The 21,144-nt window shown below is 38.4% G+C and overlaps 1 protein-coding gene across 1 annotated transcript in view; it reads left to right on the forward strand.

Moving 5' to 3' along the window:
• Positions 1-21,144, forward strand: part of gfra2b (GDNF family receptor alpha 2b) — a 91,901-nt gene that overhangs the window by 35,439 nt on the left and 35,318 nt on the right. Inside the window, exon 3 of the mRNA XM_083568795.1 lies at positions 6,789-6,866. Within this exon, the coding sequence (XP_083424921.1) occupies positions 6,789-6,866 (78 nt within the window). The remainder of the gene's footprint in view (positions 1-6,788; positions 6,867-21,144) is intronic.

Consider the following 21,144-nt stretch of genomic DNA (forward strand, 5'->3'; position numbering starts at 1 on the left):
GTGGCAATGTGTATTATGGGTATAATGTGTATTATATATTAAGTACGGAATGAAACACACGAACGGTCCCACTGTTTTAGGAAAATGATCAGTGGTGCTATTTAGAGCAAATGAATTCAAAAGAAGGAATTATTAGCCAAAAGCTTCAAGACTTCATTCGCAGAGCACAAACAGCATAGTAATCACCTTGTGCCATTACCCACTCCCATATTGTTCAACCCTTTTCAAACAAGATACATACTTTGTTAATCATATAATCACTTTGGGCCTTCATGTTGGCCTTGAGGTCATGAGTTCAAATCCCAGCACCACCAAGCTACCGCTAGCTGGACTCTTGAGCAAGGCCATAACCCTCACCAGCTCGAGTGTATAAGTGAGATCATTGTAAGTCACTTTGGATAAGGGTGTCTGCCAAATGCTGTAAATGCAATATAACTGTATCCTGGCTGTTGTTGCCCTTGAAATTCCCTCTTTGAGACATTGAAAGAAACAGCAGGACTGGAAATAAAATGGTAAAAGTGCATTTCTGCATTTTTTTGGAAGATTAAAATTACCCCCTCATACAAGTTCAATTTGTGTTAAAAAAAAATATATAAATCAGCACAGCTTTTACGTTTTACACTAATTTCAGGGGCCAAGGTGCTCTAACTTCAAACTGAAGTGCCGATCCAGAGATGCACCTCTCCATTTCAGTACCAATTCCTCCTCACTTACTTTCTTATCTTCTATCTAGGTACTTATCTTCTTTTTAAGTATTTTTTTCTCACCTGTGGGAATACACACAAACACTCAAACACATGCGTTTTCCAGCATGAGAGAGTATCAGCTACATGTAGTTACATGTTACAGGAGGTCTTGAAAGTGTTTTACCGAATTTACAGAATTGACAAAACAACTGGAAGATTTCAACATATACTCTACTCTAAAGCTACATTCATACTAGATGTAGGCGTGTCCAGTGACACAACAAATTTAGGCAAAAATTGAGCTTATTGGTTGCAGCCAGACCCAGAGAGTGAGGACAGCTGTGATAGTGAACAATTGTAAGTTGATCTGCTTACTGAATGCTATAAATGTAAATGCTAGTTGTGGCAAATACAAAAAAAAAAGGCAACCAGTAGTTTTGTAGTTTTTGACAAGTTCGTAGCAATATTTTTATAGGAATATCTTTTGTATTCATTGCACTTCCGAAGACGTCTGTTGAAGCTCTTCTGTTGGTTTATGGTGGTCCAACACATTAATAATAATGCACCAATAATAGCATAGCAAGTATAATAATATGATAATTATCTTTATTTTTTTAAACGTTACACTTTAAAGCACTTTCCAAGCATAAAAAATATATTTTTAATAATAATAATAATCATAATCATAATCATAATAATAATAATAATACATATTTTTATTTGTCATAAATAATAATCATTTTTATTTTATAAAATAAATTATTAAACAAATACAAATCATAGATACATCACAAAATTAATAACCAGAAAGCTTTCCTGAAAAAATCTACTACATGTATAATGCAATTACAGTGAGTTAACTGTGAAGGGATGTGGTTTGAGGTTAAGGCATTGGACTCTGGAATTCAAATCCCAGCATCATCAAGCTGCCACTGCTGGGCCCTTGAGTAAGGCCCTTAACTTGCAACCCTCTGGATACAGGCGTCTGCCAAATGCCATAAATGTCAATGTAAAATGTACATCTTAACTTTCTTGAGTTTTGGTATTTTCATTTCCAGCCTTTCACCTGCTGTGTCCTTATTTCACAGCTATTTGTTTTCCATCTTGATTATTGTGTGTATTAAAATCCTGGTTTTAGTTTTCGCATTCTCATTTTTGACATTGTTTCTTTATCGATCGAATATCTGCCTGTTTTACGTTTAGAAAATCATTTTGGGCTTTTTTCCTGGTTGTTTTGATAATAAAACTTTATACCTGCCCCTGTGTTCACCTGTCCTCCTATCGCATGACAGTCCGGACTAATCCTGATCTCATGTACACATCATACTGTACTTATTCGAAACCTACGAAGCTGGAAAGATGAATAAAACGCCCTTTCGCATCCCCAGGATTTGGAATGCAAACGCTTTACTGTTTAACGTGAAACATTTAATGGAGCATGTAAACGCTATTATGGGACTCGTCCTCTTGAAAGTAAATAACGCATGAGAACAACTTTAAGGATTATGAGGCACGAATGTTGTGAATATTATAATTCATAAAACGATTTTCAGGACTGATAATGCCACTCCCTAGCGCTTTCTCTTTCTCTCTTGTTTCTTTTGCAAAAAGAAAAGACCCACACTGCTTTTTCTTCAACCTTGTAATGAAGGTGACGGGTCAGCAGAGTCATACCAAAACAGGCATATGGGAATTCAAGAAGGGCAAAAATAAAAATAGATAATAATACAATAATAACAAATAAATGTTATCCATCAGCTGAGCTTTGTACAAGGAAAAAGTGAGGAAAAAAAAAAAACGAGAGTATAAATACACAAGCTAATTAGAACTCGATTTAAAAAAGATGTGTGGGATAATTGCTTGGTATATATTATAATTAAAATGCTGTCATTCGAGCAGGGTAGGTTTGAGCGGAGGCGGGAGAGTGTGAAGGCGATAGATGATTGAAATGTGCTTAAAATTAACCTGTTTTTTTTTTTTCTTTTTTCAAACTAAAAATTCATTTGCAACCTGAACTCTTAACCCGACCTGATTATACCTTTTCACACTAAATTGATTCTTCTCTTTAACCCCCTGAACCCCTGATGAAATCCCAGTTGTATTCTTGCTTTTTAATTATTTGTCTGGGAGACATAGTGCTTCCAGTCTGAAGCGTGACGAACCGCTTTTCAGAATTCTCTATTCGTAATTCGCAAGATTTTGGGTAGTTTGGTTTTGGGTTTAATTTGGTACATACATCAACATTTTTATAATGTGCAACCCGATGAGAGATCCACTACGCAGGGTTTAAAGCAGTTTAGCCAGATAAAATGTACCCGATGTGCTGTTCAATAAACTCAATAAAACAATACAGCATTCATTTTGCCATTTTATTTAATAGATTCGTTCACACAACGCAATCACAGAAAATCGTGTCAAATTGGATCATTGTTGCGTTGTGTAGTAGCTTTTGTTTGCGTATTTGTAAAACTTGTTAATTTGTGACGTTCTTTCACTCTCCTTCACTACCATTCACCATTCCTATATACAAGGAAGCATCTTTAGGTGTTTTGACAGGTGTTTTTGGTTCAACAAGGGCAAAGCTAAAGTTCAATTTGTTCGGCCAATCTGGAACCTAAATAAATGTCACCACAAAGCCTTTCTGTGCACTCGAGATACTGCGCCGCATTAAATATTGCACGCGCTCCGTTGTTTTTATCTTCATTATAGAGCAGCACCATTTTCACATCATGATTCATGTTTGCCATATTTTCTGTCAAATGTTTTACAAATTTTTCTGTAACAGCAGCTCTGATATGCCTTCTCACTACAATTTTTGGGCTCATTCAAGTTTTTATTTGTGCGCCCAGTTTTTCATTTCTATAGCAATTCTTGGGGCTTGTATAATACGTACACCTACAAATGAACAAACTAAGAATTACAGTCTTCTACACTACACCTTTTTTTTTATTCTAGTTAGTTCTGTTGTATCAGGACAAAATACAAGTCATTTGGTCATAAGCAGGTCTTGGATTTAAGGAAATTAATAAAGAAGAGCGTACCAAAATGCCTTTACAATGATGTGAGAGACTGATAAAGTCTTACTGAAAACAATTACTTGCTCCTAAAGGTGGTTGAACATGTTATTGATCCATCAAGTGCACTAAGTTTTTCCACATATTGCCTTTTTGATTTTTTTCTTTTTATATTTGTAGAAATAAATAATGACAGTATATTACGCCATGTGATGTTGTCTATCTGAGGTTTTAAGATTTGTTTATTTTTATTTTCATTTTCACATGACTATCTATCTATCTATCTATCTATCTATCTATCTATCTATCTATCTATCTATCTATCTATCTATCTATCTATCTATCTATCTATCTATCTATCATTAATGTAATGGAAGAAGTCACTGGTGCTTTTTTTTTTTTTTTTTTTTTTGCGGTTTTCCAGTAATATGAGAAAAGTGATAACAAGTGATAACAGGAACTAACACATCTCACAGACATTCCATAATAATAAACGAATAAAAAAGCATAATGTGTTCGTTCTATGTATTCAATTCTACTTCATTTATTTATTGGAATAAGTAGAATAACACATTTCTGGCTTTTCTGTTATAGGAAAATAATTCACTTTGGTATTCACTGTGGTATTTTTTTCAGCCTGCATCAAAAGACCCCGTCATAGCAATTTTTCCTGTTAGCAATTTTTCCACAAATGTTATTCCTACTGTATATTCTGCATGCAGTTTTAGTTTATATACTACAATGTTAAGATAGAATTGCTACTGATTATCATTAGACACGGGCATAATTGATTTATTTTGGCGAGCAATATAATCCAACTAATGCTTGGGACATAATGTTTACCTCAGGTTAGCTCAATAGGTAGCAGGTGAATATTTGCTGTTTTATGTAGCTGACTGACTGAGGTAATGTTGCTAAACATGTTACATTAAAGCCAGTATTTTGTGCTGTGTTGAGGTGCGGAACTGAAAAGAAGAAAAATGTATTTACGTCACACAATCACGTTTTACCGCTCAAGCACAGTGAGCTTACAAGCGACCTAAAATCCTTTTCAAATCTTTGTTGTATTTTTTCCAAAGTAAATTTATGGTATTGTTCCAGAACTTTCTGGGTTTTAATACACCCCTGGTGAATGCCTGGATGATAGCGGTGATGTAGTTCACCACAGAGGGACTAATTTGTGACTTTCCACCACTAACCCTCGATGTTTTAAGCCCCAGTGCTCAGGGAACAGCGAGCACTCGGATAAAGGCCGATGTCAGGATAAATGCCTAATATTTCATCACGCTGAATGCTGTTGTCAGGATACTGTGTATTATAACAGAGCTTAAATTGGCCGCTTGAAGTGTTTTAAAGTAGGATTAAATCTTGTACAGAGTTAGCTGACTAAAAGCAAGCTAATTAACTAATGCTACGTATTCTGTATGTCATCTCCCAGGTTGTGTTTTGCTACAAAACACTCTCTAGCTACATTCACTGTGTACTTTTCTACAATCAAAAAAAAAAAGAAAAGAAATAAAACAATGCTTCCCACCACACAATAAACTGCTAAATAGGTATCTAGATGTTAATTTTCCCTCTGAGAAAGAGAATTGTAGGTCATTTATTAAGGTGGTTAGCCTTTAAAAGGTTCTTGAAAGTGGTGTCATGTACAAATCTGGAGTATTTTCTTTATGTGTATAGATAATGTGTACATGTAGCATTTAATACACTAATATAACAATCAATCAGAATCAAGTTAGAGATAATCCATTGCTAGGTATGTGTTATAAGACCTATATGCATTATATGCATGGTGTGTAGATGAAAACTTGAAAGGTACGTTTAAAAAACATACAAAGATATAAAATAATGTGATGAGATTACATTTTTTGTAAATACATTTTAATAAATAATTATTATAGACAATAAAAGAGATTGTATCTGTGTGAATTGTGTGACTATGCCATGTGTCTTATTTTGCATCAGCTTATTTATCAAAATCATCATATTAATTGTACATGATTAAATGAAATTGCCAGTTTAGCTTTATAAGTTCAGTGTTTCTAATAAAGGTCTCTATTTTTATATTATATATTATATATTATATTTAACTGCCACTGTATGTTACTATAGATACAGTTTTTTGCAGGGTTCTTAAATACTTTTACTTGTTTATCGCAAGGATTACGCACTATTAGCTGCAGTCTTGCAGCTTTACAAGATCTGTACACTTCCAGGACCCTGAAGAGGGCAGTTAGGATTGGGGCTTCCTCCTTTCAGCCTGGTCTTTTTAAATCACTGCCCTCGGGAACGAGGCTGAGATCCATCAGGACCAAAACCTCACGCCACAAAACCTGCTTCTTCCCACCTGAAACTGACATCATAAAATATACGGAGGACCTACCATCATCTCTGACCTGCTTCCATAAACACTAACATTAGAGTAACCCCACACTGTTTATCAACAACACAATCAACAAGAATTCCTTTGCAACATTTATTTGACATTCTTGGCAATAAAGAGGATTCTGATTCTTTCTGTATGTTCACTGTGTACATCTATTTACTTTTACTTACAGACCATCTGGTCTTAAGACCTGACACTTTTAGCAGTCAATATATGGCAACCCGTCATGAAGATTCATTTTATTGAAATCCTATGGTGGTGTCTAAGCCAATCATTTTTGGACTTATGTTCTCAACTCGCGTTGGTTCTATATAACAGTTTGTCGATTTGAAAGTTCCATTCTTGAAAGTTTAATTCCTTAATTATTGGTCAGCAAGAATTTCTAATCCGCCAGGTTTTAGAAGTTTGCGTTGAAAATATCGTCTTAATAATAGCAGCTGGACAACAGCAAAAAAAGCACCTCAGATGAGCTTTTACTGAAGAGCCTTCAGTATATCCTGTGTTTGCTGAATAAAATCAGACTTTTATGTTATTATGCGTCTCCCTGGTGCACTGAGTGTATATACTGCACCATATATAGAATTCAACATCGTGTGGAATTAGAAAGCAATCTGAGAACGAAATCAAACAGTGCAGTATTTTTTCGCAGTGACTCTTTAGGAGACTCTTAATGAACAACGTGATTGTTTGTGTTTGCAGGAGAAGAACTTTACGAGACGTCCCCCTACGAGCCAATGCATTTCTCTGATGAATTCCGACTCGCTTCTATTATTTCAGGTACGAGAGATTTTTTTTTTATTATTATAAAAAAAAAAAAAGGTTATATTCTAAATATTGCTACAGCATGTGTTTCGTTATAAAGTTGGTGTTCTGGGGAGAAGCTTTTCAGTATCCCATTAATATTTGTGACATGTAAAGCCTTAAGCTGTGTGTGTGTGTGTGTGTGTGTGTGTGTGTGTGTGTGTGTGTGTGTGTGTGTTGCTTTTATTTATACTCTCATTTATTCACAATTAATAAAAGCATTACTATTGGCCACAAGGTTTTACTACTTTACATTTTTATTGTGCAATAACTGTGCGTTGGAATTATATTTTTTTAGCGTTTGCTTATTTGTAAACCTTGATGATTTATGAACAGATCTAATCTGCTTGAAGCGGAAAGAAATGATCCACAAAAACAAATGCCTGGTATATTCAAATGCTCATTTTGTTCTTGGTTTAAGGCAGACTTTTTCATTCCAAGTGCATTAGGAATCAATACAGAGTTCACTGTGGTTTCTATGGTTCTATGGTACTACCGTAAATGCCCGCTGACGTAAATGCCCGCTGATCTTGTCTAGGGCTTATTTTCGGGGAAACACGGTAACACCCTTGTGGCTGAATGAATCTCCACAAATCTCCACAAATCAGAATAATAGGACACCGGACTTATCCAGCCATATGTGCTTCTTCTCCAAACTGTTAGCACAAATTTGAAGGCAGAAATTGTGTAAAAGTCTCTGTAACACTACATATTGCCCCTGTACACAAAGCCAGCTCCATAGAAATATGCTGTGGGTCGGAAAAACTTAAATGTTCTGCTTTCTGAACCCTTATGAACAGCTTTTTGGGATGATTTGGACTGCTGACTGCACCCCAGGCCTCTTCAACTCACCTACAGTAGATTAGTACCTGACTTTACTAAAACCCTTGAAGCTGAATGAGCAAAAATCTCCACAGACACACTTCAAAATATAGTGGAACATCTTCCCGAAAGAGTGGAGCTTATTATAACAGCAAATGAGGACTAAATGTAGAATGTGATGCTCAAAAAGCACAAACCAATCTTGCTGTTAGGGGTTCACAAACTTTTGTCCATATATTGTATGTGGCTGAAAAAAGAACATAATACTCGCACCAGAGAAGAAACTTGTTGAGTTGATGTTGAGCTTGTGCAGCCAACAGAAAAATGTCTCTCTGAGACAACTGAGTCCTGAGTCATATAATACATTCGTATAAAATGAGCATATCACTTATGAATGACCAGTCAGTAGTTCATGCTACTGCTAGCTGAGCATGTCAAGCTCTGATTGACAATTCATGCAAGGAACGGTTTAATATAACTTAATATGAGCAAACTGAACAATGGGAACCTCTCAAACACATCTACATAGTAAGCTTTATGTGCATGCTTTCTTGTGTAAATTGGTGTATAAGCAGTTTAAGCATTAAGCATACTGAAACATGGATCCTTCTACACGTTGTAAATATATATTTGAAGCAGGCATGGGGAATCTCTGGGGAGGGTGGAAGTGGAGAAATGGACAGTGTATCTGATTGCATATTCCATTTGATGTACTAAATTTGCACAAAGAGCGACAGCCAGTAATGCATTTCATACATGCCGATGCCTTGCTTGTTTGCTCAGAGGTTTAATACCCACCGCTGCAAGGACAGAGATACTTCTGAAATGCGTTTACACACTCTCAAAGGCATTTTTATTCACAGTGAACTTTAGAACCTTGGTTAAATTCTGGAAAAATGAATGCTTTTTTAATGCAAATCTGGCAACCCTGGACATCTGACCATGTGCGTTACCATGTCTTTGGTTTTATCATGGACAGAAAGTTAGAACAAAGAGCAAACTTGAAATTCTGCATGAAACGTTTGACGTCACCCAAATGAGGATGGGTTCTTCCTCATAACATGTAAGGGAGTTTTTCCTTGCCACAGTCGCCATGGCTGCTCATCAGGATTAAATACACATCATTCACCTTAACTCTTGAATTCTGTAAAGGTGCTTTGAGACAATATCTGTTGTGAAAAGCGCAATAGAACTATACTTGACTTGACGTCATACGTCTGACATACGGCGATACTGCAACGAGTCGTTCGAGGTGTTTTGAGGGGCACGTGCACTTCAAGAGCGGAAGAACAAGACAGTGGGAGATCGGGAAGACCTTCAAGAGCTCAACTTGGGTGCATGATCGTCAGAGAACAATCCACATTATCTCACTTCCACTTCCACCTTACACTCAACAGATTTGGCTCCTTTGGACTTTCTCCTCTTCCTGAAAATAAAGTTCTGGGATAAAGTTCCAGAAGTGTCAGGAACACCGGGAGCCCTGTATTGCTGTGCACTATTATTATAGGAGGACTATTTTTAAGGTTATAGTGTGTAAACGTAAAACAACAAATCTAGTTTAGAAACCGATACCACCTCGTACACTCACCTGCACACTATATGATTGCAGTTACAGAAATGTTTACAGAAAATACCATTAAAAACTTTTTTCGTTGTCGATTTTTATCATGAGCCGTGTCCCAATTCAAAAACTATGACTACATTTTAAACTATTTACTCATTTCGGACATTTTGATATTTGCCATCTAAAACAGACCCTTTAGCAGGTTTAAAAGATGCTCAAACTGATTAGCTTTGCCTTATTATCCCCATGCTTTTCTCACTTGCCTATCAGCTGACTTTCTGCCAGCCTGACTTTGATACTGGATTTGCCCATTTTTTATCCATTTGTTTATTGATTTGAATAAAACTCTGTGGTTGACTCCAAACCTGTTTGAGGAGTCATGACACTTTCCTAGAAGTAGCTAATTGGGATTTGCTCTGCAGCCATTTCATGAATTTAAACAGAATCTGTTTGACAATGCAGAACGAACTTTTTTGACAGTAAAGCCTTCATGTGATATAGGCGTAAAAAGTTGATGGTGATGATGGTGAAACGACACAATAATAGAGAAAACATGGCAACACATTAAGATCTTATTGAAGTAAACCTGCTACAGCTGCCAGCTTGAGTTGGAACAACAAAAGGTAAGACAAACAGGAAGGTGAGACTAAACAGGAAACAGGTGTGCGGGAGCCGTGACATGTGGGGGACATGGTAGTGTAGGTGCTGCTTGGAAATGTAATTCTTGGTCATAATCCTTATAGTGGTGAAGCCTGAAAGGCTGTTACTTAAATATGCTACTTTCATGCACATTATACAGTTTGAGTTCTACAGAACGCAGCCCTAAATAGGCCACATTACATAAGCGACACTAACCGATGTTTGTCACTGTACAGTACATCCATTCTGAGGTGTGAAAAATCTGGACAATTAGAAATGTTCTTGAGGTCTGTGAGGATTAACAGCAGTAGGAGTGCCACTTGTGTCTGTTCTATAGTGGCATTTATCGACTTGAAAAGAAACATTAAGCATTAAAAACAACTTTGCATTTGCATTGGTATTTGGTAAAACACCCATTTCCAGAGCGACTTACAGCTATCCCATTTATACAACTGAGTTGATTTCTGATTAGAACGCCAACATCTTAACCACTGAGCTACTCCATCCTCCAGAAGAAACAATGCTGTTTTTCAGCCAAAAGATGGACACACCAAATAATTATTTCCATTTATGACATTTGGCAGACACCTTTATTCACTTTCAGCTGAGCAGGAAAGGGATTGTCCTAGGGCCAAGAAGTGGCAGCCTGGTGGTGCTGGGATTTGAACTTGTGACCGTTCGATCAGAAGTCCACTGAGCTACCACCTCCCTACACTTGATTTACATTGCAAACCCATGTTCTCTGATGTTCAAGGAATTCATTATTGGTCAGCAAGACTTCACTAAATTCTTCGCCCAGGTTTCAGAAGTTCAGAAAACGGTCTTAATGAGGGCAATCAAAACCTAAAAAAAAAGACTCAAGTTGAACATTCGCTGAAGAGACTGTCAGGTTGAATGAAATAAGTAAAAAATGAAGACAATGGAGCATTTTAAAGAATTAAAAAAATTATGTAATTGGTGTAACAAACAGTAAGCACTGGATCAATAAGAAAGTAGTGGAATCTTAACCTAACACTTCTTAAACACTACCTAGACAAGGCCATTTCTCAAAACAGGGGATTTTTACAGGGACTGGTGAGGCAACCAGAGCCAAGATAACAGTCAAGAAGATTCATAAGAAGGCATAAAAGATTTCTTGGTATAAGGAACACAAGATTAAGGCAAACCTAACCACAAGACACACTGTACCTCAATTAACATCATCTCTACAGATGGTACAGATGTTTTCCCTGGAGTTTTCGTACAGATTTTTGGCCACAAGTTTAAGAATCCTGGTTGCAATCTAATCCTGTCATGGTTCTACCTGTTTGTTCTCTTGACCAGTTCCACGAGCCAGATGACAATGTGGTGGTGGTAGCACCATGGTCTGGGGAAGCTTTTCAATTTCAGAAACTGGACTTCTTTCCAGATTTGAATGAAGTATGAATAAATGAAAAAACAAAGGGTACAGTATAATTTTGCTTCAGTCTGCTAAAACACAGTGTTTGTGTGGTTCAAAAATAAAGTAAATGTTCTACATTAGACAAATAAAAGTCCTTGTCTTACTGAGTCCCACTGAGAACTGTCACTGGTCATCCAGACGAAACGAATGACCTTTAAAGGGGGCGAATACTTTTGCAAGGACTTTATAACATAGACAGGCAAGTCAAAGTGAAATGCTGCATCGAACAGCAAACAGGGAACATTCATTTTCATCCGGCTGAGAAAAAAGGATGACCTTTTCTCTTATCTGGTGGCAAAAAAGCAACATACGCCCCCACACACACACACACACACATACACACAGACACACACACACACACACACACACACACACACACACACACACACACACCATGCACTGTTCAGGTGTAGACAAGCATGTCTTAACAGTCTGTTAGACACACACAATATGGTAAAGGCAGACTTTTTGAAATATTTTCGCTCTCAGGTCGATAACCTGCTGGTGTCACCAAACAGACCATCAGTGTTTTTTGTACAAATTTTTTTGAATCCTGGTTGCAATATAATCCTGTCATAATTTATGTTCTACCCCTTTGTTCTCTTGACCAGTTCCACAGGCCAGTTTTTGTATTCAACGAAGAAGTTTGCCTCCTTGATGAGTCAGCCTCGCCTGATTTTTAACTTCAGTGACCCAAGTGCTGACTTCACTTTGTTTTAATTGGGCTGCATTAGTCACTATTACAACCGCAATTCAATCAGACCACCAGAGGAGAAGAAAATGAGTGCATATGAATCAAAATGCAGCACTGAGGATAGGCTATGGTGATTCAGAACCCCAGTGGGAGCTTTATTTCTTTATTGTTTGTTTTTTTTTAGCCCCTGTGCTGTCACCTCAGAAAGTTGATTGCACAGTTGCATAGCAGAGAGCATCAAGTGACGAGACTTCACCTGGGATTTTCTGTGTGTAATGCAGAGATCTAGAGAGAGAGGGAGAGAGAGAGAGAGAGAGAGAGAGAGAGAGAGAGAGAGAGAGAGAGAGAGAAAGAAAGAAAAAGAGAGAGAAGGAATACCAATATAGGAAATAACATGTGCTGATAGAATGGAACAAAGCCCATCCTCAATCCCGCTGTCATGAAAAGCCATTTATTTTTTCCCCATTCCTTATGCGCCACGTCACATTTCTCATTATTTACACTACACCAAAGGTAATATGGATTCTGATATGAGAGCGACACAGTACTGCCGACAGATAACAATAACCCACCTACTTGAAACACAGCACAGAGAAACATTTTTAGAAGTAAACAAAAATGCACTTGGCCATGAAGCACTTCTTTTATAGGTCATATGTGTGCAAAAAGGTGTTTTTTTTTCTTTTTAGTGAGGCATAGGCTCAAACAACTTGTTACTCTTCGCTCATATCATGAAGGCTTTTAATTCACGGCCATCAATGCCTTTTTTCATTCATTTTATATATTTTTTAAGAGAATGCAGTTTAAATCTGATACAAATTTATATTCAAGCTGTTTGGAATTTGTATGTTATATGAACCGTTCTCTCTTTCTTGTTATTCTCTCTTATGACAGAAGTGTGGAGGTATTTCTAACAGCAATGCAAGACTAAACCTGGAGTAGGATGTTCAACATGCACTATAGGTGTACTGTAATTTCCGGGCTATTAAACGCACCCAAATATAAGCCGCACCCACTGAATTTGACAAAGACTTTTATTTTGAACATAAATAAGCCGCATCTATTAGCCACAGGTGTCTACACTGAAACTAATGAACTTTACACAGGCTTTAATGAAAGACAGTGTCTGTTACACGGCTTGTGTCTAAACAGTAGCCTACCAAGAAAGTCATCGTTCACTGTCTTCCTCCTTCCTTTCACAACTATTTCTCTCGGAGTTTTTCTTTTGGCATCGTCGTGCGTTTAAAAATCACTATCGGTGAATCTTTTCTCCCGATGCCGTGCAGCTCAGAACACAGGTGAAGTGCGTTTTTTCATGCCCGGTTGTTTTCAGCGTGACGAATGATTCGCATTTCCTGTAGACAGTCCGAGTGAGCGGCAGGTCAAACGTCAGAGGAACAGCATCCGTATTTATGATGTGGTGCGGCCCGATTCAGTGGGAGCGCATCTGATTTAATATAAAGAGTTTCATTGGTTCACCTGAACCCGTTCGGCAATATCATTGATCTAATGTTTTGGGGCTCAGTTTTTGGGTTTGAAGTTTGTGAAACCGGGAAAAACCCAGGAAATATCCATAAATTAGCCGCTTCATTGTTTAAGCCGCGGGGTTCAAAGCATGGGAAAAAAGTAGCGGCTTATAGTCCGGAAAATACGGTAATTGTTTTATAGTGTATAATCTATCGAGTCATTAAATGCTGGTTGGCTTGTTAGAAAACATCAGCTAGATGGTTGATTTTAGGATAGAAATTGGTAACAATACATACGCTAAAATGTGTCTCGAATAGGGTTGCAAAAAGGGTCTCTAACTTTCACGTGACTCTAATGCGAGAAAGATAAAACATCATAATCAATGTTCAATATTTTGAGTAACTGGCTGAAGCGATCATCAATATGTTTTAATACATTTGGGAGCTAGGAGCTCAGTAGTTAAGGCTCAGGGTTACTGATCAGAAGGTCAGGGGTTAAGCCCTGGTATCACCAAGCTGCCACACTTGGAACCCTTAAGCAAGGGCCTTAACCCTCTGTGCTGTAACTTGGCGGACCCTGTGCTCTAACTTCAGGTTCCTATATTGCTGGAACATGTAAAGAAATAACAATTTCCCTATGGGATCAATATAGTATTCTTTAAAAAAATAATATAAGCTATAAGCTTATATACTATCAACAATAAACGTATATATATGTGTGTGTGTGTGTGTGTGTGTGTGTGTGTGTGTGTGTGTGTGTGTGTGTGCAGGGAAGTGTAGATAGCTTGGGGCATACGGTTGTTAAACCATAAATGGGGCACATATACATCATGGACAGTTTGGAAAAGTAAAAAGAAATGACTACAATGTATGGTTTTAAGCATTAAAAATATGATTTGTATATATTTCTGTATGAAAAATATGATTTAAACCCCTCCCCCAAGGTACCATAAGTTTTTGATGAACAAAAATGTCTTAATGAGGACAGCTGATTAAAAAAAAACACCTGAAGAGACTGTCAGTTTGAATGAAAGAAGAAAAAACATAGTGTAAAATAGTGTAATTGGTGTACAATTACAAAACTAAGCACTATTGGTTCAATGAGGAAGGAGTGGAATCTTAACCGAGCATCTTCCAAACACAACCTGGGACTTGTGAGGGAACCAGAGGGAGGCCAACAGTTACTCTGAAGGAGTTCATCCAGTACAGTGGCTGAGAGTGAAATAAAAGGGCACAAGACAACTATTTCACTAGCTGTCCGTTTCTCAGGACTGTATAATTCGGTATAATTCCTTTTTTAACTGGAGGAAAACGCTGGAGTACCTGGAGGAAACCAATCCAGAACAGGGAGAGTTGGCAGTCTGCACACAGAGGGCAGAGGAAGGACTTGAATCCCCTGATCCCCAAAGGTGCAAGGCAGCAAACAATATTAATATAAATATATTTAAAACCAAACACAACACAAATGTGTTTATAAAGTGTGTAAGCTTCAGGCTGTACATTGTGGTGAAAAAAAAACACTATGAGTACAAGAGGAGAAGTCGCTACACACCCACGAGGCACAAATTACCCACAACATGAGCGACTTGTCACTTGCTGCTTTGAACACAGGCGTATCTTGAAACAATGCAATAAAATTGTTTATTCTGGAAGCTGACAAAAAAATTTTCTCATGTCCCACAACTTCACCCACAGCAAATGTGCACTCGTCTGCTGAAACGTCGACACCTGCGGCAACTCTGATCGCATGCCGCCGGCTTAATTGTTAAAAACGCCATTTTCTCCCGGACCGTGATAACACCACGTGAGGAAAAACACGCCGCCAACTAATCACACTAATAAACCAAAACATGCGGCGTATAATGGAGCTCACAGAATCAATGGGAATCAAAATGATGAATTACAAACAAATAGAGAATAAACAGCAACCAACGCAATAATTTAAACAAGCAAGTGGTGTAATTACTCTGGTTAATACACTCAGTTTCTCACAGAGAAGGACAGGGACAGGGACAGATAGAGAAACAGACAGACATGGAAAGGGAAAGTCAGAGACAAGATCTGTCTGATAGAGAGTGAAAGATTGGTAGAGGGAATTATTCAGTGAGAAGCACACACACAGGAAAAGACATGTGGAGACGCAGACAAAGTGAAAGAAAGACAGACAAACAGGGATAGAGGGACAAATGGAGAAGAACAGACAGGGGGAGACAGAGGGAGATATGGATAGGGGAAGGGACAAAGAGAGACAAAAATAGACATACAGAGAGAATGAAAGTCTGTTTAAGAAGACAGAGGGCAGTACAGAAAAAGGGGAAGAGAGAAAGAGATTTAGGGACAGACAGGAAGAGATGAAGACATAAGGGGGAGGAAAAAAGAAATGAAGAGATGGACAGAATGAGAGAGACAAAGGTAGGGGATGTCTAAGAGAGAGAGAAATTGACATAGAGGGGACAGATTAAAACAGAGGATACAGGACAAACTGAGAGGGTGGGACAGAAAGAAATGGACAAAGGAAAAGAGTTAGAGGGAAAAAGAGAGAGAAAGAGTGGATCAAATTGAACTGAATTGAATGCAGTGCTGGTCAGGAATAGTCTTGACTTAGTGTGGGAACAGAAGTTTGGGGACGTGCGGAATGTTAGCAGCACAGGGAGGACACTCTTGTCCAATAAGAGACGGTGACATTTAAAGGACATTTAACTCTGCACCACATGCTGAGCAGTGGAATATTACAGTGTTTGAAAGGAGCAGAGTGTTTCGAATCGATTAGTGCAGGAGGACCTCGCCGTGACTGAGACAGACTTCAAAACATATTTCTGTCTCTTCAAGTGCAAAACACACAGCAAGCAAATCACATCGGATTATCTGAATTCATCACATTAGACTCTGAAGCTTTACCGCGAGGGAGAACGGACAGTTTCATGTCAAAGCATTAAAATAAATGCTGTTGCTCAGCAAGAAGGCCGGAATGAAGGAACCTGTTGAATAATATGAAGAAATTGGGGGTTTAGTTATTCAGCATATCTGTCTTTCATCCTGTCAGATAAACCAAATAGAGTTAAATCAAGAGGCAGTCACTTGGTTAGTAATCCAGAGAGTCGACTATTCAGTCAGTCAGTCAGTTATTTAATGTCATGCATTCATTTATTCACTCAGTCATTCGGTTATTCATGAATTTCATCATTTTCTCAGTAAGTCGGTTATTCATTCAGTCAGTCATTAAGTCAGTTATCAAGTTTTATTTAGTCCTTTATTTATTTATTAATTCATCAATTTAGTCAGTCAATCATTCATTCAGACATTCATTTGGTCATTTAATCACTCAGTCAGTAATTTAGTAATCATCCATTCAGTTATTTAGTTAATAATTTTGTACTTCATTCATTTATCGTATTTTCCGGACTATAAGCCGCTACTTTTTTCCCTCTCTTTGAACCCCGCGGCTTAAACAATAAAGCGGCTAATTTATGGATATTTCCTGGGTTTTTCCCGGTTTTACAAACTTCAAGCCAAAAAATGTAACCTCATACATTAGACTAATGAAATTGCTGAACGGGTTCAGGTGAACCAATGAAATATTTTATATTAAATCAGATGCGCTCCCACTGAATCGGGCCGCACCACATCAAAAATATGGATGATGTTCCTCTGACGTTTGACCTGCCGCTCACTCGGACTACAGGAAATGCGAATCATTCGTCACGCTGAAAACAACCGGGCATGAAAAAACACACTTCACCTGTGTTCTGAGCTGCACGGCATCGGGAGAAAAGATTCACCGATAGTGGTTTTTAAACGCACGACGATGCCAAAAGAAAAACTCTTGAGAGAAATAGTTGTGAAAGGAAGGAGGAAGACAGTGAACGATGACTTTCTTGGTAGGCTACTGTTTAGATACAAGCCGTGTAACAGACACTGTCTTTCATTAAAGCCTGTGTAAAGTTCATTAGTTTCAGTGTAGACACCTGTGGCTAATAGACAGGTGCGGCTTATTTATGTTCAAAATACAAATCTTTGTAAAATTCAGTGGGTGCGGCTTATATTTGGGTGCGTTTAATAGCCCGGAAATTACGGTAGTCATTTTGTCAGTTATTTATTCAGTCAGTGGGTAAAAAATGAGTCAGTCAGTGAAAATGCATTAACAGTGCTCTTCTAAAAGGTGCTTCAAAAAAGTATTAGTTCAGGCGTGTACTCACTTGTGTAACCAGATGATCTCTAAAAGTGTTTTTGTTTGGTGTTCATGTTTCTACATGACATTAAAGGTAAACCGGGAACTTTGGAGCTTTGAGGGGACACTGCCCTACCACACGGTCCCTTTTTTGCGACTGTAGATGGGTAATGTGTGTGTGTCATAGCTGAGGAAAATGAAAATAGAAATCATTTAGACTTCTGGAGCCGGTTGTATGACAGTTTCATCATAGCATGTTGCTTTTAGGGAACCAAACCCAGATATGTTCTTTTCTCCACTACAGATTCCTGGACTTTGATGTGAACAGACCCTGCAGTCATTTTTTCACTGATTCTCTCCTCTCAGAGATGAAACGAGGCAGTGTTTGTGTCTCTCAGCACTCCGAGTGTGTCAGGATTTCGAGGGACTTGGCACTGAGTTTCGCGCTGCTTGAAACAAGGCTCCACTTTCCACTAACGTGACCTTGCGAAAGCCTCGGTCTCTGTGCGATTCAGTTTTGAAGCCCTCGTTTGATTCCCTGCGCTTAAATAAAACATGCGGTGAACTGCCGGAGGGATGGAAGATAGGGAGATACGGCGAGACCCCCCTCCTGTCTGAGCCATAACAAGCTCACTCTGCTGCGGTGTTAATTGGCCATCGCACACGAAATACGCACAGAATATTTATCAGTCCTGCAGAGTTCCACAGCATCCCAATGCATCCCAACATGTCCCCTTCAGCTGTGTGTGCATGAGTGTGTGTGTGTGTGTGTGTGTGTGTGTGTGTGTGTGTGTGTGTGTGTGTGTGTGTGTGTGTGTGTGTGTGTGGGGCATGCCAAGGTTGAGATAAAATGTAAAGGAAAGATTAAAATAGAACTAATACAGGTTAATAGATGAGAATAATTATTTAAAAAAAGTGACAAAACAAAAGAAAGAAAGAAAGAAAGAAAGAAAGAAAGAAAGAAAGAAAGAAAGAAAGAAAGAAAGAAAGAAAGAAAGAAAGAAAGAAAGAAAGAAGAATAGAAATAGAAAATTAACAAAAAATACAAGAATAAATAAATAATAAATAATATATGTGTGTGTGTGTGTGTGTGTGTGTGTGTGTGTATGTGTGTGTGTGTGAGACAGAGGAAAATATAAAGGAAGGGAAACACTGAACGTAGGCCTTTGTACAGTCCGTGTAAAACAAGCGTGTGAGATATAAATCACATCAGGGAGAAATCTCATCGTCAGGATTCGGTGTAAAGGCTCTCTGGGTGTGTAGTGATAGAGGGAGAGGCAACAAGCGGAACAAGGCCACTCAGTTCAGATCCGATTAGGGTACCTTAGGCGACGCTTGTGAATAAAACAAAACAAAATCAATTGGAATGAAAATACAATACAGGTAATTTAGTCCACGAGACATGAGGAGAAGCACAATAAGTAGAACTCGATTTATGCCATTAATATGAAAAAAATGTCGCTCCACCCGCAGGCTGCTGGATTTCAGATTCGCTGCACATCCTAAACAAACCTGATGTTCCGCGGTGGAATCGGCATCGAAGCGCAACTCTTTTCATCGAAAAGAATGACTTTACCAGTTTCAAGCAGGACTCCGGAAAGTCGCTTATCCAACAGTTTGCATTGAGCGAAAACTAATTAAAGCTGCTTCAGAGAACAAAAGCGAAGCTTTTAGGAAAAATGCAATTAGAGTGCGGGCGAATTGTTATCTGAGCAACTGAAAAGGTCAGAACATGTGACGGGTTTAACTCGGAGGCGAACACACACACACACACACACACAGAAGATTCACTGCGAGGCTTTAGGCACATTCCTCCCACACAGCGTGTAATTAAGCACTAATAACTCATTTCTCAGAACTTCCTTGTGAAGTATAAACGCTCGAATATCAGGCTGTTCGTTCGCACTTATGAACTCCGTTCCGTTGCCATATTTTTCAAAAGGTATCTGCTCCAACGGGTAGTAATTAGTAAAAAAAGAAAACATTCTCAGACATTTGAGTACTATCATATGGCAGAAGATTTACGATACTTCACTAGTTATAGTCAAGTAGCGTACTTTAACACAAGCCTGAGCAACCAGGGCAAGCAGATACCATAATATCATGTTTTTTAATCCTACAGTAGTTCCTAAGATTCACCAGGTCCACCAACCAAAAAAAGAAAACAAAAACCCTTCTCCGTGATTACTTGCGTACATTTCACAAAGTGGTAGCGAAGTAGGTTACTGATCGAAAAGTCGGGGATTCAAATCCTAGTATCACCAAAATTCTAAACTCTTGGGCCCTTGAGGAAGGCCCTTAACTGTCTGTACTCCAGTGGCTGTGCTATGTCATGGCTGACCATACGCTCTGACCGCAACTTCATGGGATATGCGAAGAAAAAGTATCACTATGTTGTAATGTACAAGTGACAAGTAAAAAGCACATTTACCTTTTAACAACAACTGCTTGCTTGGTTGAGATGTTGGACTTCAGATCAGAAGGTCGTGAGTTCAAATCCCACCACTTACTAATCTGCCACCTGTGGGCCCTTGAGCAAGGCTCTTAACCCTTTAACTGCTCAGTTGTATGAATAAGTCACTCTGGATAAGGGGGTCTGCCAAATAGTGTAAATGTAAATGTTCTGCTTCTGTTTGATCTGGAGATCGCAGGTTTAAATCCTGACAATGGGTCCAGACAAGTCCAAGACACCAAAGCTGACTGTGCACTTTCCAGGAGGAAGAGATATCTATTTTCCACCAAAATGGTTCCAGACCAAAATATTAGCTAATCTTTGGCTGGGAGAACTGGGAAACCCCCCACCACTGTGCCCCTTGGACAATTTCATGCCCTTACACCAGTGAACTCTCATCAAGTGCACAAGCCTCAGTGGATACCACTTATTTATGACCATGTTTCTGCCTCATTGATCCTCAGTGTACAGACACCTCCAGCAGTTTAGCTGTTACTTGTGAAGTCTTGCCAGTCAAGTACAATTACTAAGTGGTTTGTTGTTGTCTTTGTGTTGCTTGTTAACTTCTTTTGTTGTTATAGTCAGTTTTTTTTATTAAGTTGCCTGCATATTCTCTGATTTTTGGATTTGAACCTGTTCCTAAAGGTGTATGCAGTGATCTTGTGTTGTTCTACTTCAAACAATATAATATTTCAGAAAGAAAATGTTTATATTATATATATATATATTATTTACCATCTTCAAAACAGACCTAAGGCAGAAAATGTTTGGAACGTTTTGTCAGTAATGCATACCTTAGTGGTTTCTTTAAGTCATCTTCAGGAAGCACATTATCTTAAACAGGTTTGAAGTAAATCCAGAGCCCTGTACTGAGAACACTGGGCATGAGGCACCCTGGATGGTGTATTTGAAGTAAATCCAGAGCCCTGTACTGAGAACACTGGGCACCCTGGATGGTGTATTTGGTAGGTCACTATGTGCTTACACATTAACACCAATGGGAGGTGA

The sequence above is a fragment of the Silurus aristotelis genome (assembly GCF_946808225.1).
Source record: "Silurus aristotelis genome assembly, chromosome: 18".
Lineage (NCBI taxonomy): Eukaryota > Metazoa > Chordata > Actinopteri > Siluriformes > Siluridae > Silurus > Silurus aristotelis.